The sequence below is a fragment of the Festucalex cinctus genome, chromosome 7, assembly GCF_051991245.1.
Source record: "Festucalex cinctus isolate MCC-2025b chromosome 7, RoL_Fcin_1.0, whole genome shotgun sequence".
Lineage (NCBI taxonomy): Eukaryota > Metazoa > Chordata > Actinopteri > Syngnathiformes > Syngnathidae > Festucalex > Festucalex cinctus.
Window position 1 is genome coordinate 14,345,954 of NC_135417.1, and position 26,668 is coordinate 14,372,621.

At 42.9% G+C, this 26,668-nt stretch overlaps 2 protein-coding genes across 5 annotated transcripts in view; one reads left to right on the forward strand and one right to left on the reverse strand.

Moving 5' to 3' along the window:
* The first annotated feature begins 263 nt into the window (after nucleotides 1-263).
* pik3r4 (phosphoinositide-3-kinase, regulatory subunit 4) lies at nucleotides 264-18,434 on the forward strand. Its single transcript, XM_077526125.1, has 20 exons — nucleotides 264-448; nucleotides 1,793-2,515; nucleotides 3,232-3,365; nucleotides 3,438-3,645; nucleotides 4,055-4,444; nucleotides 4,529-4,663; nucleotides 7,547-7,768; nucleotides 7,929-8,102; nucleotides 9,321-9,466; nucleotides 9,531-9,734; nucleotides 11,174-11,375; nucleotides 11,500-11,603; nucleotides 12,836-13,055; nucleotides 14,345-14,675; nucleotides 15,230-15,441; nucleotides 15,570-15,701; nucleotides 15,776-15,876; nucleotides 17,567-17,655; nucleotides 17,770-17,890; nucleotides 17,998-18,434. Exons 2-20 carry the CDS (start codon nucleotides 1,798-1,800, stop codon nucleotides 18,166-18,168), a joined length of 4,014 nt encoding a protein of 1,337 aa, XP_077382251.1. The 5' UTR covers nucleotides 264-448; nucleotides 1,793-1,797; the 3' UTR covers nucleotides 18,169-18,434.
* Nucleotides 18,435-18,548: 114 nt separating this feature from the next.
* col6a4a (collagen, type VI, alpha 4a) overlaps nucleotides 18,549-26,668 on the reverse strand; it is a 40,136-nt gene continuing 32,016 nt past the window's right edge. For 3 of the 4 annotated variants that reach the window (XM_077526122.1, XM_077526123.1, XM_077526121.1), the window contains 6 exons: nucleotides 22,934-23,427; nucleotides 22,279-22,369; nucleotides 20,899-21,549; nucleotides 20,735-20,819; nucleotides 20,557-20,663; nucleotides 18,549-19,403 (listed from right to left, as the gene is read on the reverse strand). In XM_077526122.1, coding sequence (XP_077382248.1) covers nucleotides 19,219-19,403; nucleotides 20,557-20,663; nucleotides 20,735-20,819; nucleotides 20,899-21,549; nucleotides 22,279-22,369; nucleotides 22,934-23,427 — 1,613 coding nt within the window. In that variant the 3' untranslated portion in view covers nucleotides 18,549-19,218. Of the gene's footprint in view, nucleotides 19,404-20,556; nucleotides 20,664-20,734; nucleotides 20,820-20,898; nucleotides 21,550-22,278; nucleotides 22,370-22,933; nucleotides 23,428-26,668 lie in introns of those variants that run through there. The other variant, XM_077526124.1, reaches the window with a different exon arrangement.

Below are 26,668 nucleotides of genomic sequence, written 5' to 3' on the forward strand. Positions count from 1 at the left end.
ATTTCCTGTTTCTGCTTTTACACCGAAAATCGTTTTGATACACATCTTTGATGAATTAACACTTAAATCGTCAAAAATAAATATTGTTAAACTTACTGTATCATTTTTTTCCCCCTTGAACAGACTACCGGTAAACTACAATTATATCTTATTAGGTGTTGTGGTGCCCCGCATATGTGGTTTATAATTATTGTTCAGTTACATTAGACTAGACGTCGAGTTGTAAAGCTGGCCGTATTTACTATTTACCTTTCACAGGGCGGCGACTTGAGTGACGTGACGATTCACTCTGACCCGGAATCACAACAACAGCTGCTGGACGCCGTCTCGTTCTCTTCGCTTCATCTCGCTCTTTCCTTAAAAGGTTGCTTTATTATCTTCTTTTTTCGTCCCCACTGACTTTATAAAAGAACCCCCACAGCGACTACTTCAGCCTCGCTATCCGCAGGTAACACGACTTTTCCCATCACTTCCTGCCATTCTGACACGGATGCTTTGAGCGTTTGGCTAATGATGGTTAGCCGGCAAGCTAATGGGATGCTAACTTGATGTCATGTGACGGCTCTTTAGAATGTAAACATTCTAACGTGTGTGGAAATGTCACTTATAAGTACCACGGTGGAAAAACAGAGTTAGAATAGGAAATATTAGCGTGCTGACGTCAGAAGGTAAACAGTAAACTGCATTGAGAAACAGTATTAGTATTATTTTTCCTTGATAGCCACATTCAATTCCCTGAACTATTAAGCTCATTGTACTCACTAGTAGGACAATTCAAAGACTTAAAAATACTAGTAACGTTTCTCCTCCAACAGTGCCTCTTTGAACGACTATTACCTATACGTTATTAATAAACTACTGCGTCTTGCTAGTAAAACTACCAGGCTAAACTAGTGGGCATGTTTCACGTAGCTTACTAGTAGTCTCCTGCGTCCTAGTAGGAGCACCAAAGAGCCCACTAGTAGCTTCCCACTTTCCATCATCTTGTTTGACCATTTATTCGCTATCCTTGATGTCAGCCTAATGCCCTCATTAGTAAGATAACTTTGGCATAAGTTGTTGGACAAATTACATGTTATAAGTAAGGCAAAATCGTGCATTATGTGCTATCTGCATACCTCTATTAGTGAAGTAATAGATGTTAATTAATAACTAAATAGAATTTTACAATGCCATTGGTGGTACTTCTAGCACACAGCTGTCTACTAGTGCATATATTTACCCCACTAGTTATCCTGAATCTCGTTTTAAGGTTCATCTACTAGTATGCTCGTTATTCGCCCTAATTAGACAACAGATGGGTATATTGGGTGCCAAAATACTCCCATACTGCAGTGCTGAGCGAATAATCTTGGAGGGTATGTAATTTCAGGGTTATTAATCATATGACTAGCTATATTTCCGCCTCATCTCCAAAGTGATCTCTTCATGTTATTGAACTAGCATTAGCGGTAGCCCAGGTTTTGCTCTCTGGAAAAAGACATTTCATGACCATTTGTATTCAAATATCAGTTGCTTCTAAAACTGTGACAATCACTGATAACCATTAGCTTATCAATGGTGTTTTGCAATGTTTGTTAGCATTAAGTTAAGATGACTTTTCGAAGGCAAAGCTATGTGGTTATTTTAAATACATAACATGCAAATCACTTTGTTTTTCACTTTAGTTTGTAAACTTCAACTGGGATTAGCATTAAACAGTTTGAAACCTCTTTTGAATTGTTCCCTATTTGCAGTATATTGTTACAGCCAGGCTGAAAAACGACTAACAGTTCTCTTTGAATCCCGGCAGAGGCGATGGGCAACCAGTTGGCGGGCATCGCCCCGTCGCAGATCTTGTCGGTGGACAGCTACTTCTCGGACATCCACGATCACGAGTACGACAAGAGCTTGGGAAGTACGCGCTTCTTTAAGGTGGCGCGCGCCAAGCACCGCGAGGGCATGCTGGTGGTCAAGGTGTTCGCCATTCAGGACCCGTCGCTTCCGCTCACCAGCTACAAGCAGGAGCTGGAGGAGCTGAAGATCCGCCTGCACTCCTGCCACAACTGCCTGCCCTTCCAGAAAACCTCGCTGACGGAGAAGGCCGCCATCCTCTTCCGCCAGTACGTGCGCGACAACCTGTACGACCGCATCAGCACGCGGCCATTCCTCAACAACGTGGAGAAACGGTGGCTGGCCTTCCAGATCCTCACCGCCGTGGACCAGGCACACAAGGCTGGCGTGCGCCACGGCGACATCAAGACGGAGAACGTGATGGTGACCAGCTGGAACTGGGTGCTGCTGAGCGATTTCGCCAGCTTCAAGCCCACCTACCTTCCCGAAGACAACCCCGCCGACTTTAACTACTTCTTCGACACGTCCCGCCGTCGCACCTGCTACATCGCACCAGAGCGCTTCGTGGATGGCAGCATGTTCACTGCTGAGAGCGACCAGAACACACCGCTGGTGGACCTGAGCAGCAGCAATCAGAGGAGCAGAGGCGAGCTGAAGCAGGCAATGGACATTTTCTCTGCAGGTGGGCCTGAATGCTTGGCACATTCAAAAACAGGTGCTACCTTGATTGCGCACGCAAACAGACGAAGCTGATCTTGATCTGCAGTCGGACGAAGTAGGAAATTACGATTGGCAGTGCCAGTGTTTGCCGTGGATTCCATAGCTAGTTTTAGAACTTGGGAAAAACATGGGAAAAATAACTTGAAAACCAAACTTTATTTTCCAAAATTAATTAGAAATGTAATTAGCTTTTCCTACAGGCAAACATGAATTATTGTGTAAAATCGGATTATATACAGGACTGTCTCAGAAAATTAGAATTTTGTGATAAAGTTCTTTATTTTCTGTAATACAATTAAAAAAACTAAAATGTTGTACATTCTGGATTCATTGTAAATCAACTGAAATATTGCAAGCCTTTTATTATTTTAATATTGCTGATTATGTCTTAAAGCTTAAGAAAACTCAAGTATCATCATAACTCAAAATATTAGAATATTTCCTCAGAGCAAGTAAAAAAAAGCCATAATCAGCAATATTAAAACAATAAAAGGCTTGCAATATTTCAGTTGATTTGTAATGAATCCAGAATGTATGGCATTTTTGCTTATTTAATTGCATTGCAGACAATAAAGGACTTTATCACAATATTCGAATTTTCTGAGACAGTCCTGTATATTAATAAAATGATTTTGTTTTAAGGCCAGTCCTAGACTGTAGCATGTTTCCTTTTTTCAGGCTGTGTGATCGCTGAGCTGTTCACGGAGGGTGTTCCGCTCTTCGATTTGTCCCAGCTACTAGCATACCGCAAAGGACACTTCCAGACGGAGCAAGTCCTAGAAAAGATTGAGGACCTCAGCATCCGAGAACTGGTAAAGCCTGTTTAACGTATTACAGTGAAAACCCGGTCAAATGTCTCAATCGTGATCTCTGATGTCCGTCAGGTGGCACAAATGGTACAGCGGGAACCGGAGCGGCGCTTGGCTGCCGAGGATTACCTGAAGCAGCAGCGAGGAAAAGCCTTCCCCGACATCTTTTACACCTTCCTGCTGCCGTACATGGCGCAGTTCGCCAAAGACACTTTCCAATCAGCTGACGAGAGAGTGCTCGTAATACGCAAGGACCTGGACAACATCCTGCATAACCTCAGAGGCAAGAGACGCAAACATTTTAAAAATTGTAAAAAAAAATTTGAATGGCTATGAAGCCTTATTTTATATACTTTTGTATTAACTGAAATTTAGCAGGGTTTTTCTCTATAACGCTCATTTTTTTTTGGTGTGTCCAATTTGAGGTATTTTTTTTTCACTCATTCACTGCCAGCCCAGGAAGAAGGGAACTTTTGACATCATTAACTCATTCTCTCCCAGCGATTTTCACTAAAGCAAGCCCCTTCGCTCCTGCCTGTTTTACTGGATTTTGACTGATTTTGCAAGGCCCACAGAATATTGTGTTCTATTCCTATAAAAATATATACTTACCAAAAGAAAGATTAGAGTCTCTTCTTTAATCAGGAAAAAAAAAAGTACATTTGTATCTGTTTCTGTATCTGTATCTGTAGGCTCCCCAAGTTCCTCCCAGGATGCCAGCGAGGGCACGGTGAGCGCCAAGGAGCAGCAAGGCCTGATGGTGCTGGCGTCGGTCATCACTTCCTGCCTGCAGACGTTGCACTCATGTGACTCCAAGCTGGCAGCGCTGGAGCTGATCCTCCACCTGGCGCCGCGTCTGGGCGTAGACATTCTGCTGGACCGCATCACGCCGTACTTGCTGCACTTCTGCAACGACACGGTGCCGCGTGTGCGGGCCCAGGCTGTGCGCACCCTCACCAAGGTGCTGGCGCTGGTCAAGGAAGTGCCACGCAACGATGTCAACATATACCCGGAGTACATCCTGCCGGGCATCGCTCACCTGGCGCAGGATGACGCCACCATTGTCAGATTGGCTTACGCGGGTAGGCGGCGATCTTGTTCAGGGGTTTCAACAAAATTGTGTTTGGGCGTTCATGATGGATCAAGAATATTTTTGTTGATGTTAGAGAACGTGGCACACCTCGCCGAGAGCGCCCTCCGCTTCCTGGAGTTGGTGCAGGAGAACAACATAAGCACAGAGCACGACGCCAGCGGAGAGGAGGCGGAGGAAACGTTACACCCTAACGACAACTACGACTCAGGTTGGTACATGTTGAAAATTAATCAGTGAAAATCACACACAGCTTTTGAATTTGGTTCAGCATAATTATTAATTAAAAAAAAAAAACTGATGAAACAGGCCTAGTCTTATAAACGATTGAAAATAATTTGACCAATCAATCAACTTTATTTGTATAGCACATTTAAAAATCCACAAGGGAACCAAAGTGCTGCACATAAAATAAGAAAATAAAACCAGATAAAATATAAAAACATACTTAGAAATCACAAAACACATAAAATAATATAAACAAATTCATGCCAGTCTACTGCTTGTAAATATCAGTAATACTATGTGTTGAAGGCCAGAGAAAAATAGTATGCTTTTAAACGTGATTTAAAAACCAGGAGTGAAGTGGCCTGTCTAACATACAGTGGTAATTGATTCCACAACCTGGGAGCAGCAGTCGCGAACGCTCTGTCACCCCTAAGCTTCCGCCTTGTTTTCGGAACTACCAGAAGCAACTGGTCAGCTGATCTTAGTAATCGGGGTGGGCTATAAGGGTGAAGCAACTCAGATAAATAGGGAGGTGCAAGATTATTCAAACATTTAAAAACAAACAACAGAAGCTTAAAATTAATTCGATAGTGCACAGGGAGCCAATGCAGTGATGCTAAGATAGGAGTAATATGCTCACGTCTACGTGTCTGAGTAAGCAGACGAGCAGCAGAGTTTTGTATAAGTTGCAGACGGGCAAGAGCAGTCTTGCTAATGCCTACATACAAAGAATTACAATAATCAAGACGAGTTGTAATAAAAGCATGAATCAATCTTTCCAAGTCCAGTCTTGATAAAATTGGTTTCACCTTAGCTATGTGGCGAAGCTGAGAAAAACTTTTCTGTACAACAGAACTAATCTGCTTCTCAAATTTAAAATCAGGGTCAAACTTAACACCCAAATTCATGACACAGTCCCTGAGATAAGGTGCTAGTGGACCAAGGTCCACACTAGCAGAGGAAGAGCTACTTGGTCCAAACAACATCACTTCAGTCTTTTCGTCATTCAGACTCAAAAAATTAAAAGAAAGCTAGGATTTAATATCATTTAGACAGTCAGTGAGTTGTTGTATTGCACTGTTCTGGGCCAGGGGAAAATAGATCTGACAGTCATCAGCATAAAAATGAAATAAAATACCATGTTTTCTAAAAACAGAACCAAGAGGTAATAAATAGAGAGCCAATAAAAGAGGGCCAAGAATTGACCCCTGTGGAACCCCATGTGGAAGAGGAGCTTAAGAGGACACAAAATCGTAAATTTTTACACAAAAGCTCCTATCTTTTAAGTATGACCTAAACCATTCGAGGGTGACCCCTTGAATGCCCACATAATGCTCAAGACGAGAAATTAAAATGTCATGATCTACGGTATCAAACGCAGCAGACAAATCAAGGAGAACCAAAACAACAAACTTTCCAGAGTCTGTTGATAAAAATATATCATTTGATACCCTCAAAAGAGCAGACTCTGTGCTATGAAGCGCTTTAAAACCAGACTGAAATAATTCAGTGACACCATTTTTCTCTAAAAACGGTAACAACTGAGAGTAAACAACCTTTTCCAATATTTTAGAAATAAATGGGAGGTTAGAAATGGGCCTGAAATTAGTACAAATTAGGGGGTCAAGGCCTGTTTTTTTAAGTAGAGGTCGTACGACTGCATGTTTAAAATCACCTGGTACTATACCAGTAAAAAGGCTATAATTAATTATCTCAAGGACATGTGGTCCAAGAGTGTCAAAAACCTCCTTAAACAAACGAGGAGGGATGGCATCAGTAGGGGAACCTGAGGACTTCAAATTACTGACTATATTCTTCAATAATAAGAGTGACACTGGCTCAAATTGAACAAAAGTAGATGAATAGTACATAGGAGTAGTTAGATCACATGAAGGCTGGGCAATACAGGCTCTGGTTGACACAATTTTGTCAGTGAAGAACTTAAGAAAGGGACATGTTCAACCAAGGTGTGTCTAATTAGCATCCGAGGTGTCTATTTAATTAAAGCGGAAGTCAACCTTAAAGGGATACTTGACTTATTGAACAATTTTCACCAGTGAAGTTAATATTTTGTCTAGAATGAATTTAAGAACTTCATTCTTTTTCATGTACAATGAATATCTTTAAAAAGTATTTTTTCTACTTGCTGTTGACTGATGACATCACCTGTGCTGAGGAAGTAACGGCCAGTCATGGCTCAGTTTCCTGACCAAACCCAGAAAACACGTGAGCCATGATTTGCCGTTACTTACTTCCTCAGCACAGGTGATGTCATCATCAGTCGACAGCAAGTAGAAAAATTACTTTTTAAAGGTATTCATGTACATGAAAAAGAATTAAGTTACCACATTAATTATAGACATTTTGACATCACAGTTGTTCAGGGCTCAAGCCACGACCAGTCACAGCTCACCTGTTTTTTGAAGCTGAGCAGTGATTGGTTATTAACTGTGATGATGTCATTTTCACTCGACAGCAAGTGGCAAACTGACCGCCTTCTGATACTGATAAAAACTGCTGGATCTTATTGCTTAATTCATATTCCACTTATGCAATATTTATCATAATACTGTATTTAGACTTGTGGATCTGCATTGAACATACTATTAAGATATATTTTTTGGGGGAGGGTGGGGGGGTTGACCTCCTCTTGAAAGTAGTTACTGTGCTGTGCTATGGTCTATACCACGCTAAACATGGACCGAGTTGTTTCATGAGATTAGAAATAAAATTGTAAACAAGCAAATTCAATTTCAATTCGAGGTCAAAGATATAAAATCTCCAAGCAGATTTGTAACGTGCTTTGAGATAACCTCTGTTGTCAATTGCTACTCGAGAAGTCAATGAGTTTGACCTGAATGCGCAGAGCTGCAGGCGCTCCACGAGATGGTGCAGCAGAAGGTGGTGACGCTGCTGAGCGACTCCGAGAACGTGGTGAAGCAGTCGCTGATGGAGAACGGCATCACGCGACTCTGCGTGTTCTTCGGCCGGCAGAAGGCCAACGACGTGCTGCTCTCGCACATGATCACCTTCCTTAACGACAAGAACGACTGGCACCTGCGCGGCGCCTTCTTCGACAGCATCGTCGGTGAGAACCGGCGTAGAAGTGCTTCCCGATTGGGTGGACTATCTCATCATTTATTGCAAATTACTTTCCTGAGCCCCCCCCGCCAAGTTAGAGGTAGCTGACTCCCAGTTTTAGAACCACGGCTCACCCTCACGTTGTCTTTGTGTGTGACCGCGCGGAGGAGTGGCAGCGTACGTGGGCTGGCAGAGCTCGGCCATCTTGAAGCCGCTCCTCCAGCAGGGCCTGAGCGACACGGAGGAGTTTGTCATCTACAAAGCTCTCAACGCGCTGATGTGCATGTGCCAGCTGGGGCTGCTGCAGAAGCCTCACATATACGAGTTTGTCGCCGACATCGGTAAGCTCACGCTCTTGTGCTGGCCGCAAGGAATAATAATGATCTTTTTTTTTTATTTATTTTTTTTATTTTTTAATCAAATGTGGTATTTGTGCACAAAAGGCTTGGCAACCAATGGTTGTCAATACGGATAGACTGATATTCAGCATTTTGACAAATATCGGCATCAGCCATTTTAAAGAATCATACACCTACCTGGTAATAGAGCCATTTAAAACTTCAAGAAACAAATTTTTTAAATTGTCAGAGATGCTGCTGGCCCTGCAACTTCTGTTTTTTTTTTAAATTAGAGCGATTACATTTTTTAATCAGATTAATCACATCTTAGAATTTTGATTAATCACGATAATCACTTAATTAAAAAGCCTTTTTATCAATTCTTTTTAAATGTAATTACCTGTTATGTGTTAATTTTTTTGACATTTAATGTTATGAGGACGTCTTCAAAATGTTTTATCCACTGCACACACGCTCATCCTCTTTTTCTAATCAGTTAATTACTTACAGAACTTAAAATGGGGGAAAAAATGACCCCAAAAGTTTGACAAATATTGTGAATGTCCTAGGCAAACATTTATTAAATGCTATACTTTAATGCATGTAGTTATGTTTATTGCTCAAACACAACCTGTGCTACCTTTAACATAACCATCCGCTGTCAGATAATTGTTTGTGATTAATTAATGCTTTTACTTTGACAGCACTATTTGAAATTAAACTAATATAAGTAAAATTTTAATACAGTACTTCAGATATTTTGAAAATTTTAAAACTTTATTTACTGTAGAAAAAAATAGGGCATTATTTGCTTTTAGTTTTTAACTTTAAAAGTTTTTAACTTTTGAAATCATGCTACTGCCCCTGGGAGGTCCCTGAACTGTCTTTTTATTAGAATTTTAAAGCAAAGATGTCTATTGACTAAGATTTATTTATTTTTTTAACTCCAATATTTAACAAACCCTAAAAGTTGTTCAATATACATATTCTTAAACTTAAAAAAATAAGAGCTGGAATTTGTTTTTTTTCCCACATTTTGATGCCAATAGATCCCTTTTAGCAAAAGAATATCGGCTCTAAGTATTGGCTATCTGTGTCCTTGACGACTAATAATCAGTATCAGTATTGGCCCTGAAAAAAACAATATCCGTCTATCTCAAGTTGTCAATTACTCGCAGTATTCTCAATGGGTATCAGTCCTTTCTTACTTCCTTTCTGCAGCGCCGTTCCTGTGCCACCCCAACTTGTGGATCCGTTATGGCGCTGTGGGCTTCATCACGGTGGTCGCTCAGCACCTCAACGTGGCCGACGTCTACTGCAAACTGATGCCGCACCTCAATCCCTTCGTCACGCAGCCCATCATCCAGGTGAGTGCTTCCTCGTCGTCGTCATCGTCATCCTCGCTCACGTGCGCACCGCCTGCGTCGTCAGATCGACAAGGAGCTGGTCCTGCTGAGCGTCCTGAAGGAGCCGCTGAGTCGCTCCATCTTTGACTACGCGCTGCGCTCCAAAGACATCGCCAGCCTCTTCCGCCACCTGCTGCTGCGGCAGAAGAAGCGCGCTGGGTCCATCCCGGAGTGCCCGGCGCCTGAGGACCCCGCCATCGCGCAGCTGCTCAAAAAGCTGCTCTCGCAGGTGAACGCGCCAAAGCCAAAATCGATCGTTTGAACAGAGTAAGAACAAGACAACAAGTTGTTTATTTTCCAAGTTGTTTTCTGTCAACTGACACATCAAATATTAGATTTAGAGAACAAATAATATCATTTCAGCAGAGGAAAGTCTGCCATCATATAATGTGAAACGCTGTAGATGGGCTAACATAAATTAGCATAGACCAATTATGAAGCTTCAAACAACTGCTATTGTCACACTCACAATTACCTCGTCAGTTTGAATTCTGACCCAGTTTACAAGTTGTTGTTTGTTTTTTTAAGATATGAACAAGGCTACTCAATTACGAAGAAAATATTAATCCTGATTCATTTGGTTATAATTGAAATCATGATTAGAACAATCGTTTGTTTTTTTAACACAAAACAAGAAAATGTTTAAACATGTAAAATGTATTAAAACAAAAATTTTTCTTTGAAACACTATAATTATGCAAGTTCCTTTTGGACCAAACAAGATTTATTAAATTAGGTATTTTAAAATGAAAAAAGGTGCAAATATATTCATTTAAATAACTCGAAATTAGGATTAACAATGTTTTATTTTTGTTTACGCTTATGCCGATGTTGTAATTATGGAGTGTAATAATTTAAATTGTAATTGAATTTCGATTAATTGCACAGCCCTAATATGAACTATTTGTTGTACTTTTCTTTTCTTTTTTTTGTCCTAGTTTAATGCTAACACATAATCAAAAACTCTATACACAGGCTAATGAAATGAGTATCAATGTCCTGGGAGATAAAACTAGGTTTCGACAGATATGTTTTTTATTTTTAATTTTTTTTTTTTTTTTTTTTAGGCCAATGCAGATTTGCAATGATTGGCAGAGCAAAATTACAATAACCGATTAAATCGGCCAATTAATTTATAAAATGAATTTAACAAAAATAAAAAATGGGTCCCTTAAGCTTCTTCTTCTTCCTCTTAAAAAAAAAAAATCATCACCTCTTCTTCTTCTTCTAGATCTTCTTCTTATTCTATGTCTTCTTAATCTTCAATTTCTTCTTTTTCCAATTCTAGTTAGGGTAACACATTTAAAACTAAAAAGAAAATCATCCGTAGTTAGAAGTTTTGAATCCAACCAGAACTCGTCTGTTGCCGTCACACAATTAGGGATTAAATCCAAGCACTACTGTTGTTGGTCTCTGTTTTTGTAAAATAAATTTCCCCCAAAAAATGGAATTTATACACTGGAGCGACTTATATAATTTTATTTTCCTTATTAATGATACATTTCTGGACTGGTGTGACTTACAGCGTAACTGGATAATATCCGTTATGACGCCCCTGATGATTTCTCACAGCACAGTGCTTGGGGAAACACTGGACCACACGATGTGACGCATGATTGACATAAACATTATCAAGCGCTTGTGTCGTGTTTGTTGGTCCGCGTTCAGGGAATGACGGAAGCGGAGGAAGACAAACTGCTGGCTCTCCGAGACTTCATGCTCAAGTCCAACAAGGCCAAAGCCAACATGGGCGAGCAGATACACCTTGGGGAGGCGTCCCAGACGGGTGTGGTGGACCTCGCCATACTGGGCATCACCGGACGCCAGGTGGACCTGGCCAAGCCCAAAGGCGAGGTGGAGGACAAGCGAGGTGAGGCTCGCGCTTTTTTGGCCTCATTCAGATCGAAATTGTTACTGGTTTTTGAGTGTCATAGAGAGACTAGAAGAGTTACGGAAAGGCGTAGAAGTTAACATGACATTTTTGTCTCACGCAGCGAGGAAACACATCAAACAGGACTCCATCATGAATGAGGAGTGGAAGAGCATGTTTGGATCTCAGGAGCCCGCCGCCACCGTCGCCACCACGCAGGCAAACACGGTACAGATGAACAACTTGGGAAAAATAGTCTTTTTTTTTTTTCTTTTTTTTTTCTTTTTTTTTGGGGGGAGGGGGGGTGGAAAAAGTTTGAACGTCATGATTAGGAGTGTGATGATATATCTATATAGAGATACTTTGTCTCCCGATAGATTATCAATACGTCTACGCAAGTATCACAATATTTATAGTTAACCCATTTTCTCCCAAAAACGTATAAATACGATTTTTAAAAAATGTTTTTAAGTGTCCCAAAGATGCATTTATACGTTTTTTGTGTGTGTTTTTTTTTGTTTTTATGCTAGAGCATACAGAATGCTTTGATGCAGCCTCTCAACTGCAAAGAACGGTTGCAGAAATGGTAGTTATTACACAAATGGCCAGCAGGTGGCAGCAAAGCAAAGGAGATCAACCAGGGCCATGTTGAAAAAAAAAAGCTCAATTACTCACAATTCTAAATTGATTTGTGAAAATTGATTAAACTTAGCTATATTCTAATGCTAATTGCTGCAAATCGGATGCCTTGCAAAATCAGTCAAAATCCAGTAAAACAGCCGGGAGCGAACGGGTTTGTTTCTGTAAAAAAGGCTTGGAACGAATGAGTTAATATACAGCCACTCCAATGGCTCCATTGTTCATGACTTATTGTGTAATTACTTGGTGGGTCACTAGGGGTAGCGCTTCATAAGAGTGGCGGGGAAATTGACGGAAGTCTTCAGACGAAGAAGACTCGTAAGCTTAGTTTTCATTATTCTTATATATATTATTTCTATTTTATTATTTTATTATTATTATTATTATTATTATTGTATTTATATTTTTATATACATATTATATATTTATATATTGTATTATGTGTTTAGATTATATTTATATTTATATTATTTTTATTATAATATTATGAATATTTTATTTATTTGTTTTTTTTTTATTATTATTATTATTATTATTATTATTATTATTATCCCGCGACCCTTGTGAGGAATAAGCGGTCAAGAAAATGGATGGATGGATGGATGGATTATTATTATTATTATTATTTTATAATTAGTTTTATTGTAGATTATTGTGGATTTATTACCTGAGCAATATATCGATAATCGCGGTATCATCATATCATGAGATAATCGTTATTGTGAGCCTTGTATCGTATCGTATCGTGAGGTACCCAGAGGTTCCCACCCCTATTCATGATCTAACCACCATATTGGATCTGCGTGCTTTGGGCCCCGCAGGTGCCTGACGGTCCGTCGAGTCAACCCCGAAAGAACGCGCCGCCGGCGGTGGCCGCGCAGCAGTCGGTGACGAGCGGCCTGTCCTACCAGCGCCGCCTCAACACCTGCAAGGTGGAGCTGCAGCAGCTGGTGCAGCAGAAGCGCGACCAGTGCAGCGCCGAGCGCATGGCCAAGCACATGATGGAGAGCGCCGAGTGGGAGAGTCGCCCGCCGCCTCCCGGTAACTCGCTTGCCGCCGCTGTCTCAAACTCTTGTCACCACGGGATTCAACTTTTCCTATTCTTGTTAAGTTGTGATCCTACTTCAGAGAAGTTCAGCTAAAAAAAAAAAAAAAAAAAAAAAGTGTGAAAACGTGTTATTAGTGAGGCTAATCTCCACACTAGTAACTATATACGTGCTACAAGTGCTACCAGTGAAGTACGATGAGCTAACTGGTAGAATATCATGAGTAGTACTAGTAGCACAGTTTTGCCTCACTAGTAACATGTAGCTATACTAGTGTGCAGATATGTCATACAGTAGTGGAGGGCAGTACTAGTAAAACGACTACGGGTTCACTAGTGATGTTTTTTCAATCCCCACTCCGGCCTTCTGCTACTGTATAACATTTCTGCGCACTAGTAGAAAGACTAGGGTGCACTAGTAGAACAATGACGTGTTGCTCGTAAGGCAAAACTGTGCACTAGTTGCTTCTGCTGCAAGTACAGTTAGTGACATTCTACAGGTTAATATTGAGTGTTTTACTAGTAGCACATACACTAGTAGAACGATTTTGCTTTTACAAAGTGATGTTTTTTCCACTATTGCCTTCCAATGCTAGTGAGGCAAAACTGTCCACTAGTTGACATAGGTTCACTAGTAGTGAAGTACCGGTACTACTTGTAAACTAATAGAATGTCACTAGTATTGTATTACTACTAGCACATAGTTAACTAATGCACAGGTTTGCCTCACTAGTAACATAGTTGTCCTATTAGTTTACCCCAGTCATTGTACTAGTGCACAAACGACTAAGATGTGCTAATAGAACAACTTGGATGCACTAGTAGAACGACTATCTGACTAGATGTTTTTTTTTCTACTATTGCCTTCCACCTTGGACACGTTTCTGCGCACTTGCACTACCACTTGGGTGCACTAGTAGAATGACTTGTTTTTCTGGTTAAATCTTTTTTCCCCACGACCGTACTGATTTCCATTTTGCTCACCAGTAGAACAATTACACGATACTAGTGAGGCAAAATTGTGCTCTGTTTGACGTCTGTGTGCCACAAGTAGTACTAGTGTAGTGGTAGGTGTTAATTAGTAGAATGAAATTAGTAGTAATAGCTTATAGTTGTCAATTAGTGCATAGTTTTGCCTCTCTAGTAAATATATATTTGTTCTACTTGTCATTTTACAAGCATGTTGAATTGTTCTAGGGAGGACAAAGTGCCTACAATTACATGGAAAATTTTGCACACTAGTAGCATAAGTGCTCAAACGGTGTGTTACACGCGTGCATTTCAGGATGGCACCCGAAGGGCCTGCTGGTGGCCCACCTCCACGAGCACAAAGCGGCCGTCAACCGCATTCGGGTGTCGGACGAGCACGCCATCTTCGCCACGGCGTCCAACGATGGCACGGTCAAGGTGTGGGACAGTCAGAAGATGGAGGGCAAGACCACCACCACCAGGTCGGTGCTGACGTACTCGCGCATCGGCGGCCACGCCAAGACGCTGACCTTCTGCCAGGGCTCGCATTACTTGGCCGTGGCGTCCGACAACGGCGCCATCCAGCTGCTGGCCGTCGAAGCCAACAAACCGCCAAAATCGCCCAAAGTGCAACCCTTCCAGACGAGGTCGGTTCAAATGCACATTATTCTTCATAATACAATAACTCGTTCTTACCTTTTAATTGTATTATTTATACTTGACTAATTAATTAACCAACACTCGGGTTCGAGTTCAGGCTCCGGCCTTCCTGGGTGGAGTTTGCATGTTCTCCCCGCCAGCGATTGGCTGGCTGGTTGCCAGGGTGTCCCCCGCCTACTGCCTGAAGCCAGTTGAGATAGGCTCCAGCACCCCCCGCGACCCGACAAGCGGTTCAGAAAATGCATCGCGGGGGATGCTGGAACCTATCCCAGCTGGCTTCGGGCAGTAGGCGGGGTACAATCTGAACTGGTTGCCAGCCAATTGCAGATATTCATATTTATTTGAATTTATTAATTCAACAGATTTTTGCTACCGTCATCTAATGGTGGGGAATCTGAACTTGCTCTTTGACAGAATAATGCAACATGACAGCTCCTATCTCAAAAAAACTTAAAAGTCCAAGTACCAGTGTAAATGACTAAAATAAAACCTTAACTAGATATTGATTTGTATTTTCTTCCACCGTGACGCTTCCCTGCAGGTCTCTGGACCTGAAGGAGGACGGCTGCGCGGTGGACATCCACCATTTTAATTCCGGCGCCCAGGCCGTGCTGGCGTACGCCACCGTCAACGGCTCACTAGTGGGCTGGGACCTTCGCTCCAACTCCAACGCCTGGACGCTTCGCCACGACCTGCGCCTGGGACTCATCACCTCCTTCAGCGTGGACATGCACCAATGCTGGCTATGCCTCGGTAAGCACGCCCAAAATCGTACTTTCTCATTTTTTCTTATGTCCTAATCAGTAGATTTCTTTACGTAGTGCACTATTATATGATTGATATGATTCCCAAACCAGCCTGAGTTTCTGCCCCATCCGCAGGGACGAGCAGCGGCACCATGGCATGCTGGGATATGCGCTTCCAGCTGCCCATTTCCAACCACACGCATCCGGCACGCGCGCGCGTCCGACGCCTGCTCATGCACCCGCTCTACCAGTCGTCCGTCATCGCCGGTAAGCGAGCGCTCCTCCGCGTCTTTCGTGCAACTTCCCGTCGACTTGCGCCCACGCCACTCGCTTGCGTGCAGCCGTGCAGGGCAACAACGAGGTGTCCATGTGGGACATGGAGACGGGGGATCGTAAGTTCACGCTGTGGGCCAGTTCGGCGCCGCCGCTGTCCGAGATGCAGGTGAGAAAGATGATGATTATAACTAGAAAATTAAATTTCTGTTGAAATTCTGTGTGAATGCTGAAAGCTGAGTGAAAAATTGTGGAAGCATGTCGAATGATGTGGAATGCTTGGAATACAAAAAAACTGTGGGCGTGATTTTGCATGTCATAGAATTATGTATTGAACAATGTTGAATGATATGGAATGTTGTGAACTTTGTAACTATGTTTAATGACTTGAATGCTTTCAAGTTAGAATGGAATCAATATGTAGAAATTAGAGGTAATAATCTTAATTTGAGGCTTTTATTGTGAAATTTAGAAACAAAAAAATAGTGGTAGGGAGAAGCTTAACAGGACAGGTTAAAGTTGGAACAATTTGAATTAGTCAAAAAGTATGGAAATCAGAGGGGGGAAAAAAAAAAAAAAATTTTGTTATATATTTTTTAAATTTTGACTAAGAAAAATAGTGGTAGGGCTGATCTAATAATTTAAAGTAGGAACAGTGAGAATTGGTTAAAAAATTGGGAAATTAAAGATAACAGTTAAAATAACAATAATAATAATAAAATGGACTTTTATTGCGAAATTTTGAAAATAAGAAGTTGTGGTAGGGATGAGCTGAACAGTTGGAACTATTTGAGTTGGTCAAAAAGTGAAAATCAGACGGGGGAAAAAAATGTGGCTTTTATTTTGAATATTTAAAAGGATACTTGACTCATTGAGACATTTTCAGCAGTAAAAACTCAATATTTTGTCTATAATTAATGTGGTAACGTCATTTTTCATGTACAATTAGAACCTTTTAAAAGTATTTTTTTTACTTGCTGTCGACTGGTGATGACATCACCTGTGCTGAGGAAGTAGGTTTACTGAGTTTACTGACCAAACCCAGAAAACAGGAGAGCCATGATTGGAAAAATTACTTTTTCAAAGTATTAATTGTAAATGAAAAATAATGACGTTATCAAATTCATTCGGGACATATTAACTTTTTTCTGCTGAAAAATTTTCAATGTATACCTTTAAAAAAAAAAAAAGAAAAAAAAAAGTGGGAAATTGAGGTAATGACCAAAAAACACTTACATTTTGGCTTTTATTGTGAAATTTTGAAAACAAAATTAGTGGATATTGATGAGCTGAACAGTTTAAAGTTGAAACGATTTGAGTTGGTGCGGAAATCAGAAAATTTTAAAAATTTTAAAGAAAAAATGTAAGAGAAAAAAAAATGTGATTTTACCTTTTATTTTGAAAGTTTAAAATAATAGGGAAATAAGAAGTAATTAAAAAAAAATCTTGGTATTTTGGCTTTTATTTTAAAATTATGAACAAGTTGTAGTAGGGATGTGCTGAACAGTTTGAAGTTGGAACAGTTTTACTATTTTTACAGTCTTTGGCCAAATCCAAAGTGTGTGTTTGTGGCATCTTTGTGCCAAGGAACTACATCGTAGCGAGTTGGGGAGCTTCATTTGGACAAAAGTTATGCTTTGCTGCCATTTTGTGGAATAAATAGGCAAATGTAAATCTTTTTAAGGAGGGTGGCAATTATTTATGATTTTCACTTTTCATGGAAGTGCAAGGTCCCAACAAAAAATATATTTCTCGGCTCATAGGAAAGTCGTCATTAGTATTTGTAGGGATTGCGAAGCATGCTCGTGTTTCTGCATTTTTAAAATTTTATTGATTGACTCATGTCTGTCCTGTCGCAGCCGTCACCTCACAGCGTGCACGGGATCTACTGCAGTCCGGCAGACGGCAACCCTCTGCTGCTCACCGCCGGCTCCGACATGAGGATCAGGTGCGACAAGAATTTATAATGCTGATGTTTTTTTTTTTTAAAACCTCAAAAAAATCTGTGTCAAAAGTTTGAGGTCATAAACGCAAAGTGGTGCTGTGACTTTGTGCTCGTCAGGTTCTGGGATCTGGCGTACCCGGAGAGGTCGTACATCGTGGCGGGCGGCGCTAACGATTCGCTGCACTGTCCGTCCGTCCTGTACAGCAGAAAGATCATTGAAGGCACAGAGGTGGTGCAGGTAAGCAAAGCTGTGCATTCTCAAGACTATTTCCGTATTCGTCGGAGGAAATTGCTCATTTCCCTGGCGTGTTTGTGTTTTTTTTTTTTTTTTGTCTGACGCGGCAGGAGATCCACAGCAAGCAGAAGAGCGGCGCCACCGAGGACTCGCCACGCCGGGGACCCGAGTCGCTGCCCGTCGGGCATCATGACATCATCACAGACATCGCCACCTTCCAGACCACGCAAGGATTCATCGTCACCTCGTCCAGGGACGGCATCATCAAAGTGTGGAAGTGATGCACGCACTCACGTGAAAAACTTCTCTCATACCCACACTCTCACATTCTCATAAACTCCCGCTGGTTTCTATGGAAACGTGCACAGACATTTCCTGTAATTAGCTGTCATGGTGAGCTCATGCTGGCCTATGATGATGATGAAATGAGAAAAACCCTGATGTCACTGTGATGTCATCTTGTACATATTTTGTTTTATAGTTTGATCATGTGATGCTGAACAAGTCATGTGACTTGCGCGTGCTCAATAAACGCTGATGTCATCGTTGGCGGCCTGATTGTGAATAACAGCTTTTTCTTCCATCTAAATAGGGAGACACATTCAGTTGGTTAGCATGTTAGCGTTAGTCATGATGACTAGCTAGGGAACCTGAGACCTGCTACCAACACAGTTTTATTTTATTTTTTACACCCATCAAACCTTTTTGTTCCCTCTAAGTGGGAAATCTTTGTTTTTCCACAAGTACTCCGGAATATTTCATCTTTTTCTTTGTATTCTTGTGTGACACTAATAATCATTTTTACAGCGAACTCCAGCAATATTGTGGTGGATCATTCACACCCGTTATATTACAGGATTTTGAGATTTTTGTTGTTGTTGTTGTTGACAAGTCCAAGAGTTGTGTGGCTTCGGTGTAGTACACATTGTGCCACAACGAATAGGGCAGCACTGAGCTCGACTGGAAGAAATGCAGCAAAATTATGAATGAGAAGGCGAGGCCACTAGCACTTAGCTAGATTAAATTTTAACGTTGGCTTAACATTTTGATGTCTAAATATACAACGTTAGTCTTTTATGTCATTTTTATAGTAAACAACTGGGAGTTTTTTCATCTATCACAGATGTTCCTCTTTTCTGATGCTGTGTGACAAACTGGTGTTCACTGTAATAATACTAACAATCATGATATGAATTTTGAATTTTCTGGAATTTACATAACCGCATATGTTTAAAAAAAAAAAGAATGTTGGTCATGTGACACAAGCACCGTAACAATAACAATCAAGTCGAGAAGGTTTCAAGTTGAAAACAGTCACATTTGCGCCCCCTTCAGGCCACGCAGGCGTCCTTGCAGGCCTCCAGGGTGCTGAAGCGGTTCGCGTTTCCTCCGCAGCCGCTGTACCAGAACCGCTTGCACTGCCGCCGCTGGTTGTCGAAGAACCACATCATGGTGTAGTCCTGGCAGTCTCCTGAGTCCTCGCCCATCAGGCAGGGGTCTGCCTCATCTGCGTCATCTGGATGACATGTAATCAAGAAATAACATCCAAGTAAAAGTCTAACTACTAATAGAATACAGTCTGCTGTCTTCGGAAATGTTTCCTAGTGCATCTCGAAAAGTAGTGACAGTGTTATGTTGCTTTGTTTGTATTCATTTTGTCAACTACACTCAGCTTTAAACAATACAGTGTTATCATAAATTATTTATTTGTTCAATATTTGTTATGGGAGGTCCAGCTGACGTTGACCAAACACCTGTGACAAAATTACCATTGCCTGGATTGAGTTCCAAAAGTATACGAGAATTCCAGTGAAATCTTCGATGAAAATTAATACATTGTGACTCATGAGTAGCTACTGAATGATAATGATAAATATGACTTGTCGGGAATATATAAAATAAAAAAATAAAAAATCCAGAAATAAACACTTTTTAATTAATAAGAAAATATGGGATTTTTAATGTATGTATTTTCTTTAAATTATACATTTTGAAATAATATAAAACAGAAATATTTGTTTTCCTCAAAAGCATGACTTTTTTTCAGAAATAGTTTTTTTTTTTTTTTCAAATGACTTTTTTCAAGGTATATGATTTTTGGAAAATTACAAAAAAAAAAAAAAAAATTCACCTTTTGAATTTTTATTTTTATTTTTTCAAAAATATACAACTTAAAAATATGGCTTTTGAAAGATACCAAATTTGTTAATACTTCATTATTCCCCCCCCCCCCCCCCCCCAGAAATATGTGCCTATTTTGAAAGTTATGACTTAAAAAAAATTACATATTGTAGATTTTGATTGATTTTGGCAATTGCTTTTTTTATTTATTTATTTTTTTTAAGATATACTCACTTATTTTGGAAATGCAGTGAACCTTGCCAAATTTGCCTACTCGCTAATTTAATCAAAAATAACAATTGTCTGACAAAGCCATCTTTTGGCACCATTATGATTTGTTGTTTTTTTTTCATCAAAAGATACTTAAAAAAAATGCTACCTTTTTATATACGAATTGTTTTTGCTTTGCTAAGAAAACTTTTCCACTCCATCTCAAACACTGAAAACCAATTAAACTTTTTTTTTCGTAAATATTTTGGAAGTAACAGTCTTTCTAATAAGAATGTTGTAAAACGAGTCTGAACTGGTGTTTTCTGCTCATTGCTAACCTTCTGAGCTCAACACGTGGACAGCGTCCGTCTTTTTGTTTTGCTCCTGAAATTGGCCGCCGTGCTCTTCCTGCCCCCCGTCGGCGAACTCCTCCACGTACCCTTGACTGGATGCCACACCCGTCACATGACCAACATGATGAAGAAGATGATGATGATGATGATGTCATTTCCTTACCCATTAACGAGGATCTGTCCACCATCTTGACCCGTCTGCTGGCAGATCCGTTTTAAAGGTGGTGGTGGGTACGTGTTGATGCCCTCTGTAACACACACAAACACGTGTATTATTCAGAATTTTCTCATTGAAAAATACCGTCGAAAGAACGAATGGCGTCTCACTGTCAAGCGCAGTCATGAAGACCCTGAAGAACCTCTGGGCGTAGTCCCGTTCTTCCTGCTGAAGTCGTCCCAAGTGCAGCAGGTGCTGCTGCGTGGGCTGGCTCGCCACGGCCTCTACCTGCTCGCGGTCGTAGCGCTCGCCCACCGTCACCACGAACAGCGCCATCCCCTGACATTTGGCCTTCTGGGCGGCGGCTCGCAGCACTTTGAGGTCCTCCGCCGACGTCCTGGTGCCCACCACGGCCAGCACCACCCTCCTCCTGCGAGCGTGGCCCGCCGTCATCGCCTCCTTCAGGCCCAGGTCTAGGGCGTGGCCCAGGGCCGAGGATCCGCCCTCTTGGCGCATGTTGCTCAGCAGGTGCGTCCTCATGAGACGCCCGTCCTGGTAAGCCCGTAGGCCGAACTCCAGCTTGGTGCCGCGGGTGCCGCTCTGCTGCACCACGGCCACGCGGGCGCGGGTGTCGGCGCGGCCCGGCTGGGGGCTGACGGCCAGCTGCTCCACCACGGAGCCCAAAAGCTCCTGGGCGCCGGCGTACTCGTCGGCCTGCATCTCGCGAGAGCCGTCCACCAGCATCACCACGTCCGCCTCCACTTCCTGCGGCGCCGGCGTCTCCTGGATGAACGCGCAGTCCTGCGTACGCCGGCACGGGTCTGCGCAAACCAACAACATACAGTACAGCAATGACATAACTGAACAAAATGTAAATAATTAATTATTAATTTAATGGATATTGTGCTATTCCTGGTGTACCATCCTTGGCCATCTGGGGGCAGTATAATACAGACATATGCCACTGTCACAAGTTACTCCTCTGTAAACAGTAGTTATATTATAATTGTAAATATTGTTGTTTATTAATATTATTCTTCGCGGAGGATAGCCTAAGTGTATTTTTACATTACCATGTTGGTCCAAAATATCCATTACATCTAAAACGGTGATTATCAATGCTAAGCGCTAGCATGTCAAAGGCTTTGTTTGTTAGCATTGTTTGTTAGCATTAAGCTATGCAAACCCTCTCTAAAGCAAAGCTAGGTGGTTGTTTTAAATACACAAAGTGTAATTCTCAGTTTTATATTTATTTTGACAATAAACAGTCAACTGGGAGTGACAATAAATAAACAGCTGGAAGTGCTTGTTTTATTGTTCACTTTTTGCCAAACTGCTGCTGTTGCGAATGAAGTTGAACTCACTGTCACAATCGTATTGTATCTTTTGCTTGCAAGTCAAAATTGGTTAAAAAAAAAAAAAAAAACGTCTGTTAAGTCAACACTGAAGGTCTAGTTGCCCAAATGTATCGCACACAGCTGGCTTCCAAATGTTAACAGCAACGCTAACAGCTTAAACTAATGTGCTAACGTAGCCTAATGGCTACTTACCGTAACAGATGGCGCAGTTCTTCACCTTCCTCAGGTCGGCAGCAGCATCCCTCCCCAGCACGGTGAAAATGGAGTGTCCGGTGTCGTCCAGCTGGAAGGAAACGCTTATTCAAACTTTACTGTCTCAAAAACTGTGAATAAAGATGGTAAGTCCCAAAGAAAAAAAACTCTGAATAGGCAACTGTGTGGTGCGAATTGTGAATAGGTTGGTTAGGGTTCACTGTACCTGAAAAGTACAAGTCATTGTGGCGTCCAAGCACTACTTTTATCGATAATAAGTTTCTCAACTCACTTCAACATAGTTCTTTGGCACCAAGTAGGCGTTCAGGCGCTATTTTATCAATACGTTTCTGAACTAACTTCAATATAGTTCCTTAGAACCAAGATACCACAATCCAGTGAAAAAGCACTTCATTTGTCTAAAAAGTTTCTCAGCTCACTTTAACATTGTTCCTTAGGGTGCCACAAGATGCTGACAAAGAACCACTTTTATGAAAATGAAGCTCCTGAACTCACTTCAACATAGTTTCTAAGCACTAAGATAACACCGATTTTTTTTTTTTTTTTTTATCACTTCTGCCATAGAAAAAAAAAACATGTATAGTAAGTATTTTTACTTTGTTACTTCTGTCAGAGACCCCGAGGTCAAACTTGCCTCCATGGCGCGGCTGACGGCGGGGGCGTTCCTCGTGGAGATGACGGCCGGGACCACGTTGAGGGCGCGGTACTCCATGACGGCCGTCACCACGTCACTAACGTCCTGCGACGGCCCGTTGGAGAAGAACACGGCTACCTTCCTCATCATGGCGCCCGAGCGCACGCGCTTCAGCACGTTGTGGGCCACGAAGCGCATGGCGGCGCCCAGCTGGCGCCGGTTGGCGGTGCGTTCCAGGGCCACGTTCCTCACGGCGTCCAGCAGCTGCGACTTGCGCCGGTAGTCGTGGAAGCGGACCAGGTACTTGGTGTGTGCGCTGTATGCCACCACTGCCACGCGGGCCCCCGTGGGGCAGTTGCTCTCGGCCACGGTGAGGTCCTCCAGGAGGGAGAGCAGGGCCGAGCGCTGGCGCTCGAACGCCGCCGGCGTCACGTCCTCGGACATGTCCAGGGCCACCACCAGCTCCGTGGGGAGAGCGGGGCAAGAGCCCAAGTCTGAACGACGACAACACTTGGTAAGATGGCTACCAAAACACCTAGCGTCATTCATTTGCTCGTTTCAGTCATTCACATAGGGTCATTTGTAGACTCATTTATTCGCTCATTCAAGTCGTCAAGTTTATTGATCACTCTCATTTTTTCAATTATTCATTCACTCATTCGAATTCATTCTTCCATTTTAATTTATTCAGTTATTCATTCACACATTGGATTAACTCTATGATCTAATGAATGAATGCAGTCAGTTAGACACATTCTTTTTTCAACTCATTCATGGTCATCTCATGGTCATAAATTCATTTGTTCATTCATCTGGTCATTCATTCTCTAACTTGTCCATTTATTCATTCATTCATTCATTCATTCAATCATTCATCCCCAAATTTTCCACTCATTTGTCCATTCTTGAATCCACTCATTCATTTATACACAAGTTCATGTGTTCATTCATTCATGCATTCATTCATTCGGCCTTTTAATAATTATTTTATTCCTTTATTTTGCTCATTCACTCTCATTTTGTCCTTTTTCATTAGTCATTCATTCTCTCATTCTTTCAATTATTCATTTACTTATTCAAACTCATTCTTTCATTTGAATACATTCAGTTATTCATTCATTCACATCAGTTCATTTATTTTGTTCATTTACTAATCAACTTAATTTATTCATTAAGTCTATCTCATTTCTTAATTTCTTTATTCACTTACTGGCATTTATTTGTTCATTCATCCACTCATTTATTCTCTAACTTGTCATTTATTCATTCGCAAATTCATTCATTCTTTCATTTATTCATTGAAACATTGGATTAACTAATTTATGACCTAATGAATGAATGTATGCCAGTCAGACAGATTATTTTCTCAACTCATTTATTCACATGGTCATTAATTCATTTGTTCATTCATTCAGTCATTCATTCTCTAACTTAGTCTATGATTCATTCACAAATTCATTCATTTGCAAATTCATTTATTCATTCATTGGCATTAATTCACTCATTTGATCATAAATCAATTCATTCAGTCAAGTCACATTCATTCTTCTTTATTAAACTCCTTAATTTCTTCATCGCCCCTCCGTGAGCCGGTACCTTAACGTGGTGGAGGGGTTTGCGTGTTCCAATGACCCTAGGAGCTATGTTGTCTGGGGCTTTATGCCCCTGGTAGGGTCACCCATGGCAAACAGGTCCTAGGTGAGGGGCCAGACTAAGAACGGCTCAGAAGACCCCTATGATGACGAAGATATTTGGAGAAGCGTTTCCCTCGCCCGGACGCGGGTCACCGGGGCCCCCCTCTGGAGCCAGGCCTGGAGGCGGGGCTCGCTGGCGAGCGCCTGGTGGCCGGGCCTGCACCCATGGGGCCCGGCCGGGCACAGCCCGAAGAGGCAACGTGGGTCCCCCTTCCCACGGGCTCACCACCGGTGGGAGGGGCCAAAGGGGTCGGGTGCAGTGTAGGCTGGGTGGCGGCCAAGGGAGGAGACCTTGGCGGACCGACCCCCGGCTACAGAAACTGGCTCTTGGGACATGGAATGTCACCTCTCTGGCAGGGAAGGAGCCCGAGCTGGTGTGTGAGGCAGAGAAGTTCCGACTAGACATAGTCGGACTCGCCTCCACACACAGCTTGGGCTCTGGTACCAGTCCTCTTGAGAGGGGTTGGACTCTCTTCCACTCTGGAGTTGCCCATGGTGTGAGGCGCAGAGCAGGTGTGGGCATACTTATTGCCCCCCGGCTCGGCGCCTGTACGTTGGGGTTTACCCCGGTGGACGAGAGGGTTGCTTCCCTCCGCCTTCGGGTGGGGGGACGGGTCCTGACTGTTGTTTGTGCATATGCACCAAACAGCAGTTCAGAGTACCCACCCTTTTTGGAGTCCTTGGAGGGTGTGCTGGAGAGCGCTCCCTCTGGGGACTCCCTCGTCCTGCTGGGGGACTTCAACGCTCACGTGGGGAATGACAGTGAGACCTGGAGTGGCGTGATTGGGAGGAACGGCCCCCCTGATCGGAACCCGAGCGGTGTTCTGTTATTGGACTTCTGTGCTCGTCACGGTTTGTCCATAACGAACACCATGTTCAAGCATAAGGGTGTCCATATGTGCACTTGGCACCAGGACACCCTAGGCCGCAGTTCGATGATCGACTTTGTAGTCGTGTCATCGGATTTGCGGCCGCATGTTTTGGACACTCGGGTGAAGAGAGGGGCGGAGCTGTCAACTGATCACCACCTGGTGGTGTGTTGGCTCCGATGGTGGGGGAAGATGCCGGTCCGACCTGGCAGACCCAAACGTATTGTGAGGGTTTGCTGGGAACGTCTGGCGGAATCCCCTGTCAGAAGGAGTTTCAATGCCCACCTCCGGCAGAGCTTCTCCCTTGTCTCGGGGGAGGCGGGGGACATTGAGTCCGAATGGGCCATGTTCCGCGCCTCCATTGTTGAGGCGGCCGATCGGAGCTGTGGCCGTAAGGTGGTCGGTGCCTGTCGTGGCGGCAATCCTCGAACCCGCTGGTGGACACCAGCGGTAAGGGATGCCGTCAAGCTGAAGAAGGAGTCCTATCGGGCCTTTTTGGCCTGTCGGACTCCGGAGGCAGCTGACAGGTACCGGATGGCCAAGCGGAACGCGGCTTCGGCGGTTGCTGAGGCAAAAACTCGGGCATGGGAGGAATTCGGTGAGGCCATGGAAAACGACTTCCGGACGGCTTCGAGGAAATTCTGGTCCACCATCCGGCGTCTCAGGAGGGGAAAGCAGTACACCGTTAACACTGTTTATAGTGGCGATGGGGTGCTGCTGACCTCGACTCGGGACGTCGTGAAGCGGTGGGGGGAATACTTCGAAGACCTCCTCAATTCCACCAACACGTCTCCTTTTGAGGAAGCAGAGTCTGGGGACTCTGGGGTGGGCTCTCCTATCTCTGGGGTCGAAGTCACTGAGGTGGTTGGAAAGCTCCTCGGTGGCAGGGCCCCGGGGGCGGATGAGATCCGCCCGGAGTTCCTAAAGACTCTGGATGTTGTGGGGCTGTCGTGGTTGACACGCCTCTACAACATCGCGTGGACATCGGGGACAGTGCCTCTGGATTGGCAGACCGGGGTGGTGGTCCCCCTTTTTAAGAAGGGGGACCGGAGGGTGTGTTCCAACTACAGAGGGATCACACTCCTCAGCCTCCCTGGTAAGGTCTATTCAGGGGTGCTGGAGAGGAGGGTCCGTCGGGAGGTCGAATCTCGGATTCAGGAGGAGCAGTGTGG

Bases quoted from the DNA above. Each gene is read 5' to 3' on its own strand.
- pik3r4 (XM_077526125.1), top strand. From the start codon at position 1,798: ATGGGCAACCAGTTGGCGGGCATCGCCCCGTCGCAGATCTTGTCGGTG. The intron at 11,376-11,499 runs GTGAGGCTCGCG...TGTCTCACGCAG, and splicing joins CGAGGTGGAGGACAAGCGAG to CGAGGAAACACATCAAACAG. The intron at 14,676-15,229 runs GTCGGTTCAAAT...GCTTCCCTGCAG, and splicing joins GTGCAACCCTTCCAGACGAG to GTCTCTGGACCTGAAGGAGG.